This window comes from Amblyraja radiata, chromosome 22 (genome assembly GCF_010909765.2).
Source record: "Amblyraja radiata isolate CabotCenter1 chromosome 22, sAmbRad1.1.pri, whole genome shotgun sequence".
In the NCBI taxonomy this organism is placed as follows: domain Eukaryota; kingdom Metazoa; phylum Chordata; class Chondrichthyes; order Rajiformes; family Rajidae; genus Amblyraja; species Amblyraja radiata.
Genome location: NC_045977.1, coordinates 21393798 through 21417771, shown reverse-complemented (window position 1 = coordinate 21417771; position 23974 = coordinate 21393798). Strand labels below are relative to the sequence as shown.

Sequence of the window (23974 nt, the reverse complement as noted above, 5' to 3'; positions counted from 1 at the left end):
GTACGGCAACTTGAACGTCGAGGAGCGGGAAATAATGCAGAAAGTTGTGACCACTGCCCAGTCCATCACCGGCTCTGACCTCCCCACCATCGAAGGGATCTATCGCAATCGCAGTCGCTGCCTCAAAAAGGATGCCAACATCATCAAAGATCCACACCATCCTGGTCACACTCATCTCTCCGTTGCCATCGGGAAGAAGACATAGGAGCCTGAAATCTGTAACATCCAGGTTCAGGAACAGCTTCGTCCCCACAACCATCAGGCTATTAAACATAACATCAAATAAGCTCTGAACAATAACAGTCTATTATTACTATTGCACTTTATCTGTTTATTTTTTGTGTGTCTATGGTCTATAGTCTATAGATACACTGAACTTTTATCTCCTGTTCATTATTATGTTTACATATTCTGTGGTGCTGCAGCAAGTAAGAATTTAATTGTCCTATCTGGGACACGATAATAAAACACTCGATTAATATTGAAGAGATAATAATTTTCCATTTCACGTACTATGGTTATATAGAAAGGATAAACTGATCATTTTGTGTTAGTCTATTCTGCGGTATAACTCTTGTGATAGTAACCTCGTTGGTTCTTGGAGTCACCAACCATCTAATCTCCCGGGAGAAAAATCTGCAATACAATATAGGAAAACTCCAAAGGCACTAAACCAGCTCAAGAAATCCAATTAATATAAAGGCACAATTGCAACTTTCATAATATTTTTGATCGAAAAATACAACAATCAAACAGGCCCCATCAGCCCACAGAGTCCACGCTGTCCACCAGTCACCCGTACACATCAGTTCTATGTTATCCCACTATTGCATCCACTCCCTGCACATAGGAGCAATTTACAGAGACTAATTAACCTACAAACCTGAGATAGACACAAATTGTTAAGTGGGTCAGTCAGCATCTCCGGAGAGTATGGCTAGGTGACGTTTCAGGTCTGGACCCTTCTTCAGACTCAAGACTGAAGACTCAGACTTCTTCAGTCTGAAGAAGGGTCCTGACGCAAAATGTCACCTATCCATTTTCTCCAGAGATGCTACCTGACCCGCTGAGTTACTCTGGCATTTTATGTCTATATTCTGTATAAACCATCATCTGCAGTTCCTTTTTATAACCTACCACCCTGCAGTCTTTGGAATGTGGGAAGAAACCAGAGCACCTGGAGGAAACCCATGTGATCACAGGGAGAACGTGCAACTCCTACCCTTGGCCAGAATCGAACCCAGATTTCTGGTACTGTGAGGCAGCAGCTCTACCAGCTGCACCTGTTTACAAAACTAAACTTTACACTAATCTCCAAGAAATCAAAGGCACAATTTTCAAAAGTTTCAAAGGTCTGTTTATTGCCACGTGTACCAATTAAGGTACAGTGAAACTCGATTACCAAACAGCCATACTAAAAAAAAGCAACAAAACACACAACTACATAAAAGTTAACATAAACATCCACCACAGCGGATTCCACATTCCTCACTTTGATGGGAGGCAATAAAGTCTAATCTTCTTCTCTCGTTATTTTCCCGGGGTCGGGGGAGTCGAACCATCCGCAGTCAGGGCGATCGAAGCTCCCGCAGCAGGCAATCGAAGCTCCCGCGGTTGGAGCTCCCGAGGTCGGTTCCTACGAAGGACTGTGAGCTCCCGCGGTTGAAGCATCCGAGATCGATCCACGACAGGGATGGCCAGCGCCACGATGTTATGTCCGCTGGCTCCCACGGCTGGAGTTCCGGAAGTCGGTCCCCAGCAAGAGGCCGTCAGCTCCGTCAGCTCCACGATGCTAGGCCGCATTGTGGACGAAGATACGATATGGAAAGAAATCGCATCCCCGTCGAGGTAAGAGATTAAAATAAAATTCCCCCAATCACCCCACCCCCCCACATAAACCAATCTGAAGAACACTAAAACATACATTTAACACATACTAAAAAAGCACCAAAGAAGGGAAAGGACAAGACAGACGGTTGGCGAGGCAGTCTTGAGCATATCTTTGAACAAAATACGGATTCTGTTTCTGATGCACTTCAAAGCATTAGATAGTTTAGAATTTAATGAGTAGTCCTTTAGCAAAAGTTTGAATACCTGGTGTGTGAAGCTCCAACAATCTCCATGAAGCCCAATGCCCTCCAAGACAAAGTTGGCTGCAATGTGACACACATTCCATCCATTAATATAAATGTTTCTCCTCCACTGCTGACGCATCGTGTTTGCATTGTGCACTATCTTAAAAATCCATTGCACTTACTCACCTGGGCTTTTTGACAGCATCTCCCATACCCACAACCTCTCCCCATAAGGTCACCTGTTGCAGAGAAACATCAGGCTTCCCTCAATAGTGCACCTATTCCTGACTTGTTAATGGATTGGCAATCCTCATTGCTGCTGGGTCTGAATGCCAGAACACCCATCCAATAGTAATGTGGGAGAACATACAGCTGAAGAACAGCGGTTGTTCAAGATGGTGGCTTACCGCCTTCTTTCTCCGGGTCTTCCTCTAGGGCGGCACAGTGGCGCAGCTGGTAGAGCTGTTGCCTCACAGCGCCAAAGACATGTCTGTGTTCGATTCCGACCTTGGGTGCTACAAAACCAAAAAGTGCAGGTTTGTAGGTTATTTGGCCTATGTATACTGCCCCTTAGTTTGTAAGGAATGGGATATAGAACTAGTGTGAATGGGTGATCTATGTTCAGAGTGGACGGTGGGCCGAAGGGCCTGTTTTCACGCTGTATTTTTAAAGTAAGACATTGAAAGCTTCATAGGATAGGCTTTAGAAGGATATGGGCTAATTGCAGGCAGGCGAGACTAGTGTTGGTCGGCGTGGGCAGGTTAGGATGAAGGGTCTGTTTAGGATGAAGGGTCTGTTTCCATGCAGCATAACTATAGAAATCCAGGACATTTAGGAGACAGTGAATGCTGACCTTGCTAGCGATTACCACATTCTGAACAATAAATAACTAAAATAATAATTTCATCAGCGTGGTTAGGCTTTACAGAATTGGTTGGTATAGGCAAGTTGGCCGAAAGGCCTGTTTCCGTGCTGTACGACTCTTCAAGAGGACAAATGGCAGAAGAACGCTATTTAAACCCAGTGGTGGAGACTCATTGCGGCCCTGCGACGTCCCGTAGATCACGTGCGCAAGCCCACGAACGGGTTGCCCGGGTAACAGCGGCCGACGTTGCCAGGGACGACACCAAGATGGCGAAGGAGAAGAGGAAACGGAAAGGGAAAGAGGATAAGGACAAGGACAAAGACAAGGAAAAAGAGAAGGAAAAGGAGAAAATCAAACTCAAGAAAGGGAAGTCGGGGGATTGGACGGAGGAGACGGCGTTGGAGCCGGAAGCGGCGCAATCGGATGCGAACCTAACGTGCCGGGTGGTGTCCGAGGCGCCGGAGGAAGGGAGCCTGGAGCCGGTGCCCGAGGAGCCCGAGAGCCACGAAGTGTCGCCGGAGGTCACCATCACCTACTATGAGGAACCCATACTGACCAAGCTGATTGTGGCGAGGTGCGGCCCTGCTTCTAACCTGGGTGTCACAAACAACTGCAGATACTGGTTTACAAAAGGTTTACAGACGGAAAGTACTGGAGGAACTCAGTGGGTCATGCTGCACCTGCGGAGAAAATGTGTCCAGAGATGCCACCTAACCCGCTGAGTTATTCCAGCATTTTGTGTTTGCCTCTAATCTTAGTGACTAGTTATCGAGATCCTTTTGGATGTAAGATTTAAATAACGTTGCTGGATATATATTTTCAGGAACTGCAGATGCTGTAATCTTGAGAAAGTGCTGGAGGAACTCAGTGGACCAGGCAGCATCTGTGGAGGGAAATCCATTTCCATTTCCATTTTGTTGCTGACTTTCTCCAGCATTTTGTGTTTGACTAATTCCCGAGGCACAATAGACTGCAGATGCTGGAAACCTGAGCAAAAGACAAAGTTCTGAGGCAACTCAGCAGGTCAGACAGCACCTGTCTAGGGAAATCCATTTCCATTGCATTGCTGAGTTCTTCCAGCACTTTGTGTTTGACTAATTACTGAGACTGCCCCCCCCCCCCATTGCTATATCCCATTCCTTAAAATGAATCCTAAAATCTCCAGTGAAACTCAAGTGTTAAATATTTCACTCAAGATTCTGCCTCTGATACAAAGCAGACTCAAGATTGTTAAAATGGAAAGAGTGCAGAGGAGATTTATGAGGATGCTGCCAGAACATAAACTCGAAGGCCTGAGCTATAGGGATAGGTTGGGCATTCCTTGGAGTGCAGGAGGATGATGGTGATCTTATCGACACCATGAGAAAAATAGACAGAGCAGGTGCACAGAGTCATTTACCCAGAGTAGGGGAATTAAGAACCAGAGGACATGGGTTTAAGGTGAGAGGAGAAAGATTGAGTCGGATTCTGAGGTGCAACCTTTTACACAGAGAGTGGTGGGTATATGGAATGAAATGCCAGAGGTGGCTGTTGAGGCAGACATTAAAACAACATTTAAAGGATATTTGGACAGGTACATGGGCAGGAAGGTTTGGAGGGATATGGGCCAAGCATGGGCAGGTGGGACTATTTCCATGCTGTATGACTTTATTCCAGCATCTGCAATTCCTTGTGTCTTTCTAACATCTCCAAGCACTAAACCCTCAGGATTAGGATGAAGATCCTATGCATTAACCCTCTTCGAACGCTGTACATTCGCACTGGCAAAATGTATATTATGCCCTGACCACAGGTGTGGGGGATAACAGCAAATAAAACAGTACAAGTTGCATGTGCAACATTCAAGTGACAGCTGCCAGTGAAACACAGAAAGTGGAATGTGAGAATATCAAAGATAAATGCAATCAGCTTGCTGTGTGCAAAGCTGAAATCTAATTTTATAACATGAATGATAACCCCTTCTGTGAATCGTAATCTTTAAGCATGAACTGTAACTGTAAATGCTTATCAAATTGTAATGTGAAGTCTAAAGTGAACCACTAACCTTGATATGAGTCTTAAGCTTCAGTGCAAACCAGGAAACAGAAATTTACCTGAATTTGTATCCCTGTCCTTAACTCAATTATTGTTGGCACCACTGTAGTGCCAAATGCCATTGCCAATTAAGAGCTGTTATGTTGTCAATGTGTTTTAATAACTTTACAACTTCTAATGGTTCACCAGGAACTGAAACAATGCTGCTAAACAAAATTAAACTCTCTAACTAATGTAACAAAACAAAAGCTTGGAATTGGGAACAAAAAGGCAGCAGCGCCACAGACCCAGTTTTGATACTGACTTCAGGTGCTGTCTGTGTAGAGTTTGCATGTTCTCTCTGTGATTGCATGGGTTTCCTCCAGGTGCTTCAGATTCCTCCCAAATCCCAAAGGCGTATGTGTATGTTGGTTAATTAATCTCTGCCAGAGTGTGTAGGGAGTGGATGCAAAAGGGGGATAACGTAGAACTAGTGTAAACAGGTGATTTAAAAAATAGTAAACAGGTGATTGATGGTTGACATGTACTTCAGCCGAAGGGCATGTTTCCTTGCTGTATATCTCAATCAATCAAATGAATAATTGTTAGAATGTGAAACTCTCCAAACCAAGGACAATTACAGTTAAAACAATAGATGGAGTGAGGTAAACAAAGAAGAAAGGAGTGGAAAGAAATGCAGATTTAATGACATTAACAGTGAAATGTGAGGGTGCTCCAGTGAAGTATAAACATGAATGGACTGGATAGGAACAATTAGCTTGCTATTGAAAAATATAGGAAATATTAAGCAGATTAGTGATCATTCACAAGAAAATAGATTAATTAAAAATATTAAATTATTACATTAGTCACAAAATAAAAATTATGGATAAAATAACAATTATTGCTTAAAGTCAGTGCCTTCACAGCAGATTGACACTTGCTTCTAATTAATGTCCAATTGAGAATAAGGAAAGACTTGCATTTATTTATAGAGAGCACATTAAGTCTCTTTCAGGATGCTCTGAAGAAGTGACAAAGTAGATAACAATTGCAGTGAAATGAGGAAATGTGTTTATTTCTAAAAAGGATCCATTTCTTTTAAAGCTACGAGGGAGAGAAGATGCGAGGTCTTTATGAAGGTGTAGGTGTTGCCCAATTCCAAGGAGGTCATGTCTATGAAGTAAGTGAATTGGGTAGTTTCAATTCTCTCTTTTATCATTCACCTTCAGAACGAATACCCTTTGTGTGCTGAATATTGTGTCATTTTAGTGTGGAATGCTGTATTCCTCAGGCAACTGTTTACAAGATTATTGTTAGCCAAATGGGGAAGATGGACAGTTTTGTTCTTTGTTTCTTCAACTACCAAGGGAGCTTTTATGAATCAAAACACAAAATACTGGAGGAACTCCGAGGTCAGGCAGCATCTCTGGAGGAAATGGATAGGTTCTTCTGAGGAAGGGCCCTGTTGCAAAATATCACCTATCAATAGAATTCCCCTTTGGTCCCAAATAGGACCCAATCTTTCCCTGGAGACTCACTTGCTCCTTTTCCATTCGCATTCAGTGGTGGATATCCACAGCCAACTTTTTGATGCTAATGATGGCACAGTCCCATCCAATAATGGGTCTTGGGTCATTTTATTAGGTGTAAGAATGCTTTATGTGATGCCCACGTCCCCAACCAACTTCCAATAATATCCATGTTATATCTTTTGAAATGTTTGCTCACAAAAATCTTTGCTCCATTTTTTGATGGTCTGCATTGTTATTATTATTCACTGCTGCCATCATCAGTCTTTTAAAGCAATGCCCTTTAAGTGATGAAGCAAATGCACTTATCAGCACTTGGACTTTGGGTGGATATTTTTGCTACTTTGTCGGGAGACATAAATTACTGCTGCATAGTGGTTTACAAGTTGAATTTATAATTGTATTAACATTTTCATAAAGTTGAAAATGAAATTGTAGTACATTAGTAACAGGTTAGGCACACTAACTCATTCTAAGATCTGTCATTCATGTTTTGCCACAGGGTATGTTTTCGGAAGGCATGATGCATGGCCGAGGTACCTACATGTGGGCGAACGGAATAAAGTATGAAGTAAGAGAACAGCTGTGTATGTCATAGAACATGAAACAGCACAGTGTACTGTATATGGGTGTTCTCTGTCTTGTCAATGTGCTTTGCACTGAAATATCATAAAAGAAACTGCAGATGCTAGTTTATACCAAAGATAGACACAAAATGCTGGAGTAAAACAGCGGATCAGGCAGCATCTCGGGTGCACATGGGCTGTCTGCTTTGCACTGCATGTCTGCTGCTGAGCAAATACATGTATAACGAGTGCCATCTTTTCTTGCAGAAAGAAGGAATTGCAGATGCTGGATAATAATAAAAGACACAAAGTGCTGAAGTAACTCAGCAGGACAGGCAGCATCCCTGGAGTAGGTTCAAGGTTCAATGTTCAAGGTTCACATTTATTTGTCACATGCACCAATTAAAGTACAGCAAAATTAGTTACCATGCAGCCATACAATTAAAAAGAACACAATACACAATAGAATTTAACATTAACATCCACCACAGCATTCTTCACTGTGATGGAAGGCAATAAAGTTCAGTCAGTCTTCCTCCTTTGTTCACTGTGGTTGGGGGTCTTGACCCTCCATAGTCACCGCAAGGACAGCCCGATGTACAAGCCCTCTCGTCAGGATGATCAAAAACTCAGACGTCGGGACGGATCTAACACACTCCGCGGCTTGGAGTTCCCGAATCGGCCACTTTCTTACCGGAGACCATGGCTTCAGGATGCTATAGGCCGCGGTCGGAGCTCTTCTCCGGTGATCCCGGCAAGGGATCAGCCCGCTCCGCGATGGTAAAGTCCGCTCCACACCCGCTGCTAGAAGCTCCGCTGACCTAGGCTGCAGGATGTTATAGGCAGCAGGCCAGCGATCGGAGCGCTTTGGCGATCCCCGGCAAGGGATCCCCCGCTCCGCAATGGAAAGTCCACGCTGCTCCTACTGCTGAAGCTCTGGGCACGACTCCGGGAAAGGCCGCACCAATCCAAGTTGTTAGGCCGCGAGGGAGGCAAAGAAGAGACAAGGAAAAAAGTTGCAACTCCGTCGAGGTAGGCGACTGAAAACGGATTCCCCCTATTCCCCCCCACCACCCCCCACATAAGACATACTGAGAGATACTAAAACATACATTTGGATATACTAAAAAAACAAAAAAAGTCGTAATGACGAACTCGCTGCTGGCGAGGCAGCCGACGAGTAGCGTCGCCCGATGTAAGTGTAAGTAAGAACATGGATATGTGACGTTTTGGGTCGAGACCCTTCTTCAAACCGGTGGATAAGTGACGTTTCGGGTAGGGACCCTCCTATCCATGTTCTCCATAGATGCTGCCTGACCCGCTGAGTTAGTCCAGCACTTAGTGTCTTTTTTCGGCTTACTTGCTTGTTGCACCACAATAATTACTGAAGAATTTAATTTTGTTTTTAGTCAACCTGAGGGAAGCAATTAAGTTAGTCCAACAGCAAATTTTTTCTTATCAGATACTTACACAACATTTAAATCAACTTCCACCACAACCCATATCAGCACATTCCAGACCCTCACTACTCACTGTGTAAAAAGAAAATCCTTGTGTAACTTTTCACCTTCTTCTAAAATATGTTCATTTAGGGTCCCGTAGCTCATTTCCACTTTGCTACTGGGAATTCTATTCTGTCAAGACACAGCAAGATTTTAAATATCTCTATCATATCCTCCCGAAATCTATTAAAGGAGAATCATCTCAATCTTTCCTGTTTATTCATGTAAGTTCCTCGTTCCTGATATCATTTTAGTAAATCACATCTATACCCAAAAAAAACCTTTATATCTTTCCTAATGCTTGGTATCAGAATGGGACAACGATATTGCTCTTGCAGCTGAATCAGCATTTTATACATTTTTATCATAAAATCCTTTCTCTAGCACTCATTTATTGTTGTCTGCAGAGCATCAGCGACTGAGGTGAGACTTGATAGACGTTTATAAAATGATAAGGGACATAAATAGGATAGAGAGTTGGAATATTTTACCCAGGTTGAAAATGTCAAATACCAGATGGCATAACTTTAAGGTGAGAGGGGGAAAATTGAAAGAAGATATACAGGGCAATTTTTTTACATAAAGAGTGGTAGATATCTGTAACGCACTGCCAGGAGTGATGGTGAAAGCAGATACAATAGTGGTGTTTAAGAGACTTAGAAATTGATGTAAATATGCAGGGTATGGAGGGATATGGAAGGGAGTATTATAATTTGACATCATGTTCAGCATGGTGATTGTGGCTCAAAGGTCCTGTTCCTGTTCTATAACACCAAAGGATAGGGTGAATTCTTCCTGATTTTCCAGCCAATTGGGGCTTTTGATGGATTGAGCTTTTTTTCCTTTTTGCTATGTTATCTATTGAGTCTTGCTTTACAAACCTATTATGCCACTGCAAATCAGAATTTCATTTTTCTGATTGGTACATATAACAATAAGACTTTCTAACTCTTGAAAATTTAAACCATCAACCAAAATATGTATTAAATGATCTGGCGTTACATCATCAGATTACTTCTGACTCAGATCACAGTGGCGCAACGATAGAGCTGTTGCCTCACAGCGCCAGAGACCCAGGTTTGGCCATGACCCAGGCTGCTGTGTGTGTGGAGTTTGCATGTTCTCCCTGTGACTGCATGGATTTTCTCTGGGTGTTCCAGTTTCCTCCCACATTCCAAAAACATGCATGTGTGTTAGTTAAGTGCCCTCTGTAAATTGCTCCTAGTGTGAAGAGAATGGATGCAAAAGTAGGATAATAGAACTAGTGTAAATGGGTGATCGATGGTCAGTGTGCACTCAATGGTCTGAAGAGACTGTTTCCATGCTGTATCTCTAAACTCTAAACTTCTAGTGCAGGAACTTCCTGTACTCATTGGGTGCCACATTTTCTCCATTACACAGTGCCTGCTGTTTTAAGGTGCTTCATTGCCTTTAGACAATAGGTGCAGGAGTAGGCCATTCGGCCCTTCGAGCCAGCATCGCCATTCAATGTGATCATGGCTGATCATCCCCAATCAGTACCCCGTTCCTGCCTTCTCCCCATATCCCCTGACTCCGCTATTTTTAAGAGCCTTATCTAGCTCTCTCTTGAAAGCATCCACAGAACCTGCCTCCGCTGCCCTCTGAGGCAGAGAATTCCACAGACTCACCACTCTCTGTGAGAAAAAGTGTTTCCTCGTCTCCGTTCTAAATGGCTTACTCCTTATTCTTAAACTGTGGCCCCTGATTCTGGACCTGGTTTAAGGTGCCTGCTGATATTGTGAGGCAATGAAAGGTACTGCAGTGCATATATCAGAATATTTATTTTCTCAGGGAGATTTTGCGATGAATACTCCCACAGGCCACGGCACTTACACATGGACTGACGGCAGCACCTATGTTGGTGAAGTGCAAAATGGAATACGCCACAGACAGGGAACTTTCACGTGTGGTGATCGATCTATTTCTTACACTGGCGATTGGAGCTATGGCAAAAGGCACGGAAAGGTAAGAGTTAATGCATTTACTGGATTATTATTGTTGAGTTGTGATTCAGACAATGTAAGTGTATGTTCAGAGTGGGCAATGGATTGGAGCAGAAGTGACAGCATCAGACACAGTATCTTTGACATCTGACCATCCTTTCTTAGGGAACAATATACTATAATGAAGAAGGAACCTCATGGTATCAAGGTGATTGGGTGAACAATGTTAGGGAAGGCTGGGGAGTTAGACGGTAAGTACATTTCTAAATAAATTTATCTTTTTATACACTCCTGTTAACACAAAATCAATTTCAGATCCTCTGCTAAAATAGTGAATCATTAATTTGTCTTAAATGGGTTAGCACCTAAAAGATAATCTGAATTAAAATGAATATTTGTTTGGTTTTTAAGAACACTTAGCAATGAGCAAATTTCCACAGTCTTTAAGAGAATAGAAGATGAACCAATTTTAATACATTACCATGTAATTCTTGCACTGTGATGAGCAGCAGTAAAAGTCTACAGTTTCTAGTGTCTCTGGAGAATGAGCTATTTGGCTCAAGAGAACGCAACAAATAACTTTAATCTTATCCTCTCCGTAGACCCAGAAAGATTCCAGCATCTGTATTCCCTTGGTCACCATCCATAGACCCATGTCTTGACAGTTTGAGGAGCTGTGTGATTTTCTAGTTCTTTCCACTTTCCCCTCCATTGAGAATGGGTTGGTGTTTTCACCATGATTTATGTGATTCAGCAAAAGCCTTTAGACTATGGACTTTATAGATATACAGCGCAGAGACAGGCCTTTTGCCTCACCGAGTCCATGCTGACCAGCAATCACCCCATGTACATTAGCACTATCTTACACACTAGGGACAATTGTTACAATTTTACTGAAGCCCATTAACCTACAAATCTTTACATCATTGGAGTATGGGAGGAAACCGGAGCACCCTGTGAAAATCCACCCTATCACAAGCAGAACCTGCAAACTCCATACAGACTGCACCCATAGTCAGGATCAAACCAGGGTCTCTGGCGCTGTAAGACAGCAACTCTACTGCGGCGCCCTTGAAACCACGAACTAAACTTGTGGTAAGGCAAGTGGATGAGTCACTATATTACTCTGGTGACTAGTAGAACGTTACTTGTTCCATAGGTTTTAGGATGAGATCAAACATTTCATGAAGGGCACCATTCAGATATTCTATGTTGTGACATAAGTGTGTCTCCCTAGGTATAAGAGTGGGAATGTGTACGATGGAGAATGGAAAAACTTTACTCGTCACGGAGAAGGCACGATGAGTTGGATTTCCACTAATGAAGAATACACAGGCCAATGGGAAAATGGTATTCAGGTGAGATTGCAGCCATTCATATTAAGCTTCCTTCTCGTTTGAGGAAGTTACTATTGTCAACATAAAAATTATCCCACTATTCCCAATTATAACTTCCCAAGCCCCCTCCCCTGTGCCCTACCTCCACTTGGCCATATTTCTCTCCTTCCCATCCTCCTCTTCCTAGATTCCTTCCTCTGGTTTCATAATGTGCAACTCTTCAATCTTTCTGTCTCACACAAGGACACAAAGTGCTGGACTAACTCAGCAGGTCAGGCTGCATTTCTGCAGAACATGGTTAGGCGATGTTTCTGATGCACATCTATTTTGATCTCTGTCCTTTGTTCCAACCATCTGCATATGAAACCCCCCCTCGCCTATGCCCACCAATAATTACTATGCTTTGTCCTACCTCTCCTCCCTCCCAGAAGTAGCAGCAAGAACAGGAAGTATGTAATAAAATGGTGCCACCAGTTGCTGTAATGCTTTGCAGATTTTATGTTTGGGTGTCAATTTGAAGATTTTTGGAATCAATTTGAAGACTCCTGTTTTCTTTTTCCAGCATGGATTCGGGAACCACACCTGGTTTCTGAAGAGGGTGTTGGGTACTCAGTACCCACTAAGAAATCAGTATGTAGGAGAGTTTGTGAAGGGGGTCCGACAGGGTCATGGCAAGTTCTTCTATGCAAGCGGAGCCATGTACAGTGGAGAATGGCTGGCAAACAAGAAGCACGGTTTTGTAAGTTTCCTCCAAAAAGCACTGGCTTTTTGTTCACTCACTGTCAACTTTCAGAGCACATTAATTATTAGTCTCTATTAAAGAGTCAGTCAAATTTATTATTAGCTGAAAAAGTGCAGGGTATTTTGCTGTTTTCTTTAAATGGCTTTTATGTAAAGATATTTATTCTCTCTTTGTGCTTGTTATTTTGGTGAATAAATTTTGTACGGAAATACTACTGCGTCCTAAAGGGAATGCTGCAATCCTTTGGTGTGGTGCAGCCACCAGGAACTGCAGATGCTGGAATCTCAATGTGCTGTTTTCCAGACTGCAGGAGTACGTGCTGTGGAATGCACGGAAGCTTGGTGCAGCTGACGCAAAGACTTAGTGGGGGAGGTCCACAGCCTAGGGTCCATCCGCTGCTGGACATTGAGGGGCTGAGTCAAGTGGGGTCACCCCTCAAAAAAGGGAAGGAATATCAGGGTGCCACTTACGTGGGAAGGGTGATTTGTTTGAAGATAGGTGTGAACTACTGACTATGACACTATTGAATGTATAGAAAATGTAAGAAGAGTTTTTGCACAGTTTTTGTTCTGTATATTTCTTTTATTCTGAATAAAGTTAATTTTTGAAAATTAAAAACGACGGGTCAGGCAGTATTTAGGGAGGAAATGGACAGACGATGTTTCGGGTTAGGACCCTTCTGTAGACTGATAGATGTAGGGGGGTAGAAAGCTGGAAAGGAGAGGTGGGGGAGGACAAAACCTGGCAAGTGATAGGTGGATACAGGTGAGGGGGAGGGTATAATTGGCAGATGAGTGGACTAAGCAACAAAGTAGAGGTGGAAAGGAGACAAAGGGGTGTCAGGTAAGGAGAGGAAAGAAGGGGTGCCGTTGGACACTAGAATTGAGTGGAAGGGTCAGTAGTGAGGATCAGGGAAGGATTATTGGAGTTGTGTGGGTGAGTCATGGATCAGAATCTGTATTATGAATGTGCCATGCATCAGTAACATTGCAGGGAGTTCAGGATTTTGACAGAGCTAATATTATTATGGATTGAGGGTGGTGGGTAGGAGAGTGCAATTTACAGTTAGGTTTTGAAAGAGGCCCGGGTTTCACATAGGGGATAATGGGGGAGTCAGGGCAATGCAGACAGGGGGAAATTGGAACTGGGCAGTGGTAGTGAATTAGGGCTGTCTACTCCATTTTGCTTTGTGTTTTAGCTGACTACAACAAACCTGCAAATGTTATTTTCAATATAATTAAGTCTGAATTGTTGAGTTCAATCATTTTTCTTTTGTAATATTAGGGAACATTCTTGTTTAAGAATGGTCGTACTTTTGAGGGAGAGTTTTTGGAAGATCGCATGGCAGAATTTCCTAATTTTTCAATTGAGGGGATGAACACACCAGATCTGAGTACCATACGCACCGAATCACCAGTTCAAACTGGTAAGCAATTTTTCTGACATTTTGATCCATATGTAATAGAAAGTATTTTCTTCAAATATATGTGAAACTTTCTCTCTCCAATATATAACTGATGAATATTTTAATAATGCTTTGTAAAGCATTATTAAAATATCATGCTTGACTAATCTTCTGAGGATGAAACTGGGAAAATGGACAAGGGAGGGCCAGTGGATGTAGTGTACCTGGACTTTCAGAAAGCATTTGGTAAGGTCCCACATAGGAGATTAGTGGGCAAAATGAGAACACATGGTATTGGGGGTAGGGTGCTCACATGGATAGAACATTGGTTGGCAGACAGGAAACAAAGAGTAGGGATTAACGGGTCCCTTTCGGAATGCAAGGCAGTGACTAGTGGGGTACCGCAAGGCTCGGTGCTGGGACCGCAGCTATTTACAATATACTAGATTATTAAAAGTAACATTAGCAAATTTGCAGATGACACAAAGCAGGGTGGCTGTGTGAACTGTGAAGCGGATGCTATGAGGATGCAGGGTGACTTGGACAGGTTGGGTGAGTGGGCAGATGCATGGCAGATGCAGTTTAACGTGGATAAATGTGAGGTTATCCACTTTGGTGGCAAAAACAGGACGGCAGATTAAATGGTGTCAAGTTGTAAAAAGGGGAAGTACAACGGGATCTGGGGGTCCTTGTTCATCAGTCACTGAAAGTAAGCATGCAGGTACAGCAGGCAGTGAAGAAAGCGAATGGCATGTTGGCCTTTATAACAAGAGGAGTTGAGTATAGGAGCAAAGAGGCCCTTCTGCAGTTGTACAGGGCCCTAGTGAGACCACCTGGAGTATTGTGTGCAGTTTTGGTCTCCAAATATGAGGAAGGACATTCTGGCTATGGAGGGAGTGCAACGTAGGTTCACGAGGTTAATTCCTAGGATGGCAGGACTGTCATATGTTGATAGAATGGAGCGGCTGGGCTTGTATACTCTGGAATTTAGAAGGATGAGAGGATAAGGATCTTATTGAAACATATAAGATTATTCAGGGTTTGGACACGCTAGAGGCAGGAAACATGTTCCCGATGTTGGGGGAATCCAGAACTAGGGGCCACAGTTTAAGAATAAGAGATGAGGAATGATTTAAGAATTAGAACGTAGACGAGGAAAATCTTTTTCACACAGAGAGTTGTGAGTGTGGAATTCTCTGCTTCAGAAGGCATTGGAGGCCGGTTCTCTGGATGCTTTTGAGAGAGTTAGATAGAGCTCTTAAAGATAGCGGAGTCAGGGGATATGAGGAGAAGGCAGGAACGGGGTACTGATTGTGAATGATCAGCCATTGAATGGCGGTGCTGGCTCGAAGGGCCGAATGGCCTACTCCTGCACCTATTGTCTATTGTCTATCTAAACAAAGGTACGTGTGTATTTGTTGCAAATCTGATCCATGGTTACAATATTTCTATATTGAAAATTGCAGTTCAGATGACTTAAGCCTTTGTCATGTCCACCGGTTTGCAAGCTCGGTGATGAGAAACTAATGCAGGAAGTGGTGTCATTCTTGGAGTGTGGGGTCTAGTTTAATGGTACAATGGAACTTTATTGTCAATTGTACCTAAGTACAATGACATACAGTGACATATAGGCACAATCTGTTTTACTGTAGATACTACTTTGGTATTGGGTTTGGTTTTCTTGGTTGAGCACTTATCCTGGTGCTATAGCATAAGTACTTTGTGTTTCATCAGTAATTTAAAGTATAAGACCGTGAGATAGTAGACCATTCTGAGTCAGTACACAAGAGTCGCAACAGTTTAGGCACCATCTTGGACCCTTCAAGTCCAAATTTTAATTAAAAATGTTAGAAACTTAACTTAGCCATAAAAGCCCCATTGTCCTGGCGTCAGCACTGGGTTGTCGTCGGCTTGACCAGACGATGTACCGATGTCCTCCAACGCTACTCTACCACTCTGTGCCACTGCAGGCCACATCCGTTTATGCGCTTGGCCACTTGGAGCAGCGCACGATAATAACGCCTCAGGGCCTCTAGCATTGACCTTGTAGGTTAACTGGCTTTGGTAAAAAATACATATTGTCTATAGTGTGTAGGAAAGTGCTAGTGTACAGGATGATCACTTGCTGGTGCAGACTCGGTGGGCCAAAGGGCCTGTTTGCACACTGTATCTCTAAAGCATAAAGTAAAAAGTCTAAAGTTAAGTCAACATCGCAGGCATGACACACAGAATAATGGCAATATGTATTTTCCATTATTCCAGGACGTCCCTGCTATAAATGTTATGTTAAACACATATAATAACAATAGGTATTTTAAAAAATCAATTGAACAAATAAAAGATTTACATTACTTTCCTCGAAAGGCAATATCGAAGAAGAAGGATCAAAAAGTGCAATTAGATCAATTCTGCAACATAACGTGGAACTTGATATCGCATCAGTTTTGGAGAAGATGCCAGAAGGAGACAGACAAAACGAGGTTTTGCAGGTAAAACAGAACTCCGTCAGATCATAGAATTGCAGATGCTGGGAATCTCAAATAAAGACAGAAAGTACTCAAAACATTCAGCGGGTCAGACAACATCTGTGGAAAGAGAAACAGAGTTAGCAACACTTCATCAAAACCACGACAAAGTTAATTTTAAGCTGCATTCAGGGTGGGAGAAATGGTTAGAACTTTTAAACTTTAAAATTGAAAGTTTAAAAGGCTTAAAGTGAGGAGGGAGAAGTCTAAATGAGATCTAAATGTTTTTTTACACAGTTAGTGTAGATGCCAGGGGTACTGTGCAAGGGGAGGTGGTAACACAGTTATGATAGCAATGTTCAAGAGGCAATTAGACAGAATAAGCAACGAAAAGAGGGGTAAATGGAAATGGGATTAGTTTAATATTGCATCATCTATATTCTATGTTATCCGGCTTTCGCATCTTCCACATTAGGGGTGATTTTACAGAAGACAATTAGCCTGCAAGCCTGCACATCTTTGTAATGTGGGAGGAAACCGGAGCACCCAGAGAAAACCCATGGGGTCATAAGGAGAACATGCAAACTCCACACAGATAGCACCTGTAGTCAGGATCAAACCTAGCCCTGGTGCTGTGAGGCAGTATCTCTACCAGCTGTGCATTGTGCCGCCCTTGTTACTGTTCTGTATTCTATGCTCTTTCTCCTTGACCAATTATTCCCTCGCCTCACCATGACCTCTGCTTAAACTTTATGAAACTGCTTTATTGGAGATCAATGTTATGTTGCTTTTGTTTTGCACAGTTAGAGTATGCTATTCTTCGAAATTTCACACAACTGAAGAAAATATACAGTTTCTACAGTAGTCTGGGACACCAGCAATCTCCGGATAATGCCTTCCTACTGAGCCAGCTCCAGTTCTGGAGATTTCTCAAAGACTGCAAATTTCACCATTATGGTTTGAGTCTGGCTATCATGGATAGAATTCTTCACGGTAATTAAATCTTCCTCAGAGTTTTTCCTCTTTGAGACAATAGACTTTACTTTAGACATTAGAGATACAGTGCAGAACCAGGCCCTACTAGCACTATCCTACACACTAGGGACAATCTACAATTTTTACCAAAGCCAATTAACCTACAAATCTGTACATCTTTGGATGTGGGAGGAAACCGGAGCACCTAAAGAAGACCCAAGTGGTCACAGAAAGAGCTTACAAACTCCGTGTAGACAGCATCCGTAGTCAGGATTAAAACCGGGTCTCTGGACCTGTAAGGCAGCAGCTCCACCGCTGCGTCACTGTGCCGCCCCAACGTGGATTTCTTGTGGATAATAATGCTGGTGTATTGTAGCCAATAACCTACAGGTTTGGAATACAATGGAGCTAATGATTCCTCAGAGGTTGATAGTCAGAGTGAAGAAGGATTCAATTGTGCAGGAGGGAGGAAGAGGAGTTAGACTGCAGAAGTGATACAGGAATTAAGATCTTGATGGGTAGAGGTGTTTCAGTAGCAGCAGATATGACTCTAGGGTGGTGAGTTGCCTCACTGAACATCTGCAGAATATCCTGAATATGAACTGTGAAGAACCAGATGTTGTGGTCTACATCAGTACCAACAACATTGGTAGAAGAAGAGATGAAGGCCTGTTTCCAGTCATGGCAGATTCTAGAATCTGAGAGCACAACCTCAGAATAAAAGGATGTACCTTCAAAATGGAGATGAGGAGGAATTTATTTAGGAGGGCGGCAAATCTGTGGAATTCATTGTCACAGACGGCTGTGGAGGCCGACATTGGATATTTATATGGCTAAAATTGATAGGTTCTAATTAAATTAGAATACAATCTTGCAATTTTACAAAGGATACAACTTATTCCATTTTTTTAAATTAGTTTTAAAATTAACAAAGCTGTATTGATAAGAAGTGACTTCACCATCTCTACAATGTCCTAAATTCAGAGTATTTTGAATATAGTAAATGTTTATCCTCCAGCCATGCCAGATGTAAAGCCTCTAATTTTCTGTCTTTTGCAGAACAATTTACTACAGTGGAGGATACTCACTCTCCGTTTGACACACTGTTGTTGGGGAAGTTCCTGAGCTACATTGTCATCTTGGCCTACCATATTTACCACAAAGAGCATGAGTAAGAGACTCATATTTAGCCCATGGAGACATAAGGAACTGCCACTACTGATTTACAAAAGAAACCACACAAAGGGCTGGAGTAACTCAGCAGGCCCCCAGGCAGCATTTCTAGATAACATAGATAGGTGGAGTTTTGTGCCAGGAGCCTTCTTCAGACTAAAAAAGATGACCCGAAATGTCATCTATCCATGTTCTCCAAACTAAAGAAGGGTCCTGACCAGAAACATCATAGCCTCCATCCATTTTCTTTTTTATTAATTATTGAACTTTTTGTTGTTTAATATTGTATCTACTGAATACTATGTTAACTTACCTGTTATGCTTCTGCAGGTAAGAATTTCATAGTTCTGTTTCAGGACACATGAAAATAAAACTCTCTTGACTCTCTTCTCCATAAATGCTGCCTGACCCGCTGAGTTACTCCAGCACTTTGTGTCCTTTTGTGTATTAACCAGCAACTGCAGTTGTTTGTTTCTACTGCTTACACAGTGATAATCCCTGACTCGGTTATAGCGGACGATCAGCAATAACGGACACCATTCTCATTTCAGAGGTCAGCGTCCAATTCTTGAAGATTGCTTTTCCAAACTAATGGCCAACAATCTTATTCCTTATGCCTGCGTTGTTCATGGTACGTCAATTCTGCATATGCCCTTGATACTATGTAATAACTCATACTGTACTTAATGCAACAAACTACATGTGGGATTGCCAATAGTATGAATGCATTATGAAGATTTTTAATACTGATTTGCAATCCATGAACGTGCTGTCCTTGCCATTTGTAAATTATGAACCGTATCCCTTTGTGTCTTGTTTTGCTAGTCCCTCTTCCTCTGCTTGTACATACTAACTGTGCAACATTATTGTAAGCTTCCCTTCATAATTTCTAAATAATGCCATTGTTTCATATTATTGATTTGTTGTTATCCATGTGCAGATCACAATGACTTGCACAGGTAAGGGTAGACTTAGCCGTTAGAGATAAAGCGTGGAAACAGGACCTTCGGCCCACCTAGTCCGCGCTGACCAACGATACATTAATACTATCCTACGCACTAGGGACAATTTACAGAAGCCAATTAACCTACAAACCTGTTTGCCTTTAAATGTGGGATGAAACCGGAGCATCCGGAGAAAGCCCAGGGAGAACGTACAAACTCTGCACAGACAGCAACCATAGTCAGGATCGAACCCGGGTCATTGGTACTGCAAGGCAGCAACTCTACGGGTGCACAACTGTGCTGCCCCAAATACTTAGATATTTAGACTTGATAGAAGTATACAAAGTTATGAGAGGCACAGGCATGGTAGACGGTCAGAACGGTCCAAGGATGGAAAAATCAAATACTAGAGGGTACAACTTTAGGGTGAGAGGGACAAAGTTTAAAGGTGATGTGCGAGGAAAGTTTTTTATACCGAGCATGGTATGTGCCTGGAGCATGCTGCTGGGTATGGTTGTGGAGGCAGATGCGATATAGGTGTTTAAGAGACTATTGGATAGGTAGTCAAGAGTGTTTTATTGTCATATGTCCCAAATAGAACAATGGAATTCTTACTTACAGCAGCACAACAGAATATGTAAACGCTGTAAACTCGAAAATATATATTGAGAGAGAAAAAAAAGACGCACACACGCACACACACACACACACACACACACACACACACACACACACACACACACACACACACACACACACATACACACACACACACGCACGCACACACACACACACACACACACACACACACACACATACACACACACACACACACACACACACACACACACACACACACACACACACACACACACACAAAACAATAATAGTGCAATGAAAACAATAATAGTCTATGTAGTTCAGAGCTTATTTGAGGTTGTAGTGTTTAATAGTTGAATGGGGAGAAGCTTTACCTGAACGTGGACGTTACAATTTTCAGGCTCCTGTATCTTCTTCCCAACGGCAGGGGTGAAATGATTGCAAGGCCAGGGTGGTGCGGGTCTCTGCTTATGCTGGCTGCCTTTTAATGGCAGCGACTACGGTAACTCCCTTCAATTGTGGGGAGGTCAGTGACAGTGATCACAACTTTTTGCAGTCTTCTTCGCTCCTGGGCATTCATGGCCAGGCCATGATGCAACCAGTCAATATGCTCTCTACTGTACACCTGTAGAAGTTCAAGAGAATCCTCTCTGACATACCAAATCACTGTAATCTTCTCAGGAAGTAGAGACATGGATATACCATGGAGGGAGTATGCCATGCCATGTAGTATGGAGGGATATGGATTACGTGCAGGCAAAGAAAAGTTGGTCTTGGCATCATGTTCAGCACAGTTGTTATGGGCCAAAGGGCCTATTCCTGTGCTGCACTGTTCTGTGTAGGAAAGAACTGCAAATGCTAGTCTATATCAAAGGTAGACACAAAATGCTGGAGTAACTCAGAGGGACAAGCAGCATCTCTGGAGAGAAGGAATGGGTGACGTTTCGGGTCGAGACCCTTCTTCAGACTGATGTCTGTAGACTGTACTGTTCTATCTTCTACTATTGTTTTTTAATTCAAATGAATCATTCAGATAGAAAAGGGAATGCAGATAGGCGAGCATTATAACAAAGAAAAATCTGGGAGATAAAGCCATGGATACAACCAACTGTGTGCTTACTCCTTGGTCTCTGATTCCTGATGGATTCCCTTTATCTGCAGGGCGTTTATTTCAAGAACGTGAATGTACTACGATCACACTCGGCTATGCAAATAAATGCTGGGACGTGTACAGAACCTATTGTGAGCAGAACCGTAGGCCAGCCAACACCAAGATCATGACAATGAGGCACTTCCTGTGGATGCTCAAGGTACATCTTTGATTGATGAATTGAATGAATGAATGAATGAATGAATGAGTGAATGAATGAATGATGGGTTGAATGGATGAATGAATGAATGAATGGCAGAATGAATGGATGGGTGGATTGAATGAATTGATGATTGATTGATTGATGGATTGAACGAATGAATGAACCAATTGATGGAATGAACGGATGGATGGACAGATTGAAGGATACAGCATTGAAACAGGCCCTTCGGCCCACCAAATCTATGCCGACCATGAGACATATTAAATAAAATCCAATATTTATGATTAGAGCAAAAAACATGCTGTTTGAGGGACTCAACCAGCTAGACAATGTCTGTGGAAGGAAATGGACAGAGGTTGTTTCAAGTCAGGAACCATCTTCAATCTTGAAGAAAGATCCCGACCCGAAACGTCATCTGTCCATTCCCCCCCACAGATGTTGTCTGGCCCACTAAGCTCCTCCAGCAATTTGCTTTCTGCTAAAGTTTCCAACATCTTCCAGCAGTCTCTTATGTCTCCATTTTATGATTAGAAATTACTATATTTTGTACGATCACTTTTTATATATTTATCTGAACAAAAACATTTGTCTCACATTTTATTTTATTCCACAAATGCAGGATCTAAATTTATTGAGCAAGCATTTAACAGCAACTCGTGTTGTCCAGATCTTGTCTCAGGATAACCCGGCAGTGTCTGATGGAACCTACCATAACATGGACATTGAGGTACCAGAGGTCTTATTTAAATCGTTTCCAGGGTCTCTGGCGCTGTGAGGTGGCAGCTCTACCAGCTTTGCCACTGTGCCCCCCCGAATATTTATCTTAATAATATGTTAAATATATCAAACAGTATGGTTAATGTAAGTACCATTTTTTTCATCAGTCTTAAGAAGGAGAATCTCGACCCAAAACGTCACCTATTCCTTTGCTCCATACCCGCTGCCTCACCCGCTGAGTTTCTCCAGCATTTTTGCCTACCTACCATTTTTTTCAGATGGTTTTCTTGGAGTTTTTGGAAGCCCTTCTCTCGTGTGCAGCAGTATATGTGACCAAAAGAATGCTTGAGAATTCGGAAATATCATCTGGAACGTCAAGTGGTGTGAATCTAACACACCTGTCAAGTACTGTGCCTGCTCAGGCAAGACAAGAACCTATAGACCTGGTAATCAAATACTTTAGATTTCTTTTTTTTAATAGAAATTGCTGTTTAACTCCAAACCAAATAAGAACAAACCCATCATGTGGATACATTTTATTTCTGTGCATTACAAACCATCACAGAGAGTTATGGAGTCATACGGCATGGAAACAGGCTAAACTCTTCCATGCTGACCAAGATGCCCCATCTAAGCTAGTCAGTCCCATTTGTCTGCATTTGGCCCATATCCCTCTAATCTATGTACCTGCCCAAATATCTTTTAAATGCTGTTATAGTTAAACGTTGCAAAAGTACTTGCCTCAACTACCTCCTCTTCATATACCCACCACCCTCTGTGTGAAAAAACTGCCCTCAGGTTCCTATTAAATCTTTCCCCTCACTCCTTAAACCTATGTCCTCTGGTTCTTGAGATAGTCAAGAACAAGAGTCAAAAACGCGTTCTCCCTGTAACCACGTGGGTTTCCTCCAGATGCTCTGGTTTCCTCCCACATCCTCCCCAAAAAAACACGAGGGTTTGTAGGTTGGTTGCCTCTGTAAATTGCTCCTAGTGTGCAGGCAGTGGATGGGAAACTGGGATAACATAGAACAAGTGTGAACAGGAGATTGATGGTTTGTGAGAACTCGATGGGCTGAAGGACGTGTTTCCATGCAATATCTCAAAACGAATGTATTAAGATTATCCTTTAAATTAATCAGCAGGTCATCATCCAAGAATATATTTCTCCTGAACCAAATGGACGCGGCGCAAAATCCCTCCTGAAGAAACGTGGAGAAGCTAATGGAGTCGGTACACGGAGGTCAGAGGTTTGTATGATGATTATGGATCTCTTTTACACATAATAGATGTTAAAAAAACTTATTTTTTTGGTGCATTTTCTTTGCCAAATACTGTTTATGTTAAATTTTATTTTGTGCTCTTTTCACTTACTATGGCTGTATGGTAACTCAAATTTCACTGTACCTTAGTTGGTTAAGTGACAATAAACGCGAACGAACTTGAATACTATTCTCGCCTGTTTCATCCATTTGGCACTAGAATGCAATGTGCTGCAGTAACTCAGCGGGTCAGACAGCATCTCTGAAGGACATGGGCAGGAAATGTTTCAGGTTGGGACATTTCTTCAGATGACAGAGATGCTGCCTGACCCGCTGAGTTACTCCAGCATTTTGAATTCCACACAAGTTTCCAGCATCTACTGTTTCTCCACAGTTTTGACAAGGTGGGTTCAGTTAAAAGAAATCCATCAGGAGAAAAGAAAAGCTCAGATTCATAACAAATATAAATAAGTTCTGGATTTTAGCATACATATCAACAAGCTGCATTGATAGATCACCCACAAAAT

At 42.4% G+C, this 23974-nt stretch overlaps 1 protein-coding gene across 2 annotated transcripts in view; it reads left to right on the top strand.

Annotated features, from left to right (window-relative positions):
• The first annotated feature begins 3176 nt into the window (after positions 1 to 3176).
• The window catches only part of LOC116985682 (radial spoke head 10 homolog B-like), a 28285-nt gene continuing 7487 nt past the window's right edge, over positions 3177 to 23974 (top strand). The window contains exons 1-16 of one of the 2 annotated variants that reach the window (XM_033040564.1): positions 3177 to 3514; positions 6061 to 6136; positions 6988 to 7056; positions 10366 to 10539; positions 10683 to 10768; positions 11755 to 11875; positions 12417 to 12593; positions 13881 to 14022; positions 16366 to 16490; positions 17270 to 17459; positions 18501 to 18612; positions 19166 to 19245; positions 21320 to 21468; positions 22091 to 22198; positions 22467 to 22634; positions 23328 to 23435. In XM_033040564.1, coding sequence (XP_032896455.1) covers positions 3207 to 3514; positions 6061 to 6136; positions 6988 to 7056; positions 10366 to 10539; positions 10683 to 10768; positions 11755 to 11875; positions 12417 to 12593; positions 13881 to 14022; positions 16366 to 16490; positions 17270 to 17459; positions 18501 to 18612; positions 19166 to 19245; positions 21320 to 21468; positions 22091 to 22198; positions 22467 to 22634; positions 23328 to 23435 — 2193 coding nt within the window. In that variant the 5' untranslated portion in view covers positions 3177 to 3206. The remainder of the gene's footprint in view (positions 3515 to 6060; positions 6137 to 6987; positions 7057 to 10365; positions 10540 to 10682; positions 10769 to 11754; positions 11876 to 12416; positions 12594 to 13880; positions 14023 to 16365; positions 16491 to 17269; positions 17460 to 18500; positions 18613 to 19165; positions 19246 to 21319; positions 21469 to 22090; positions 22199 to 22466; positions 22635 to 23327; positions 23436 to 23974) is intronic. The other variant, XM_033040565.1, reaches the window with a different exon arrangement.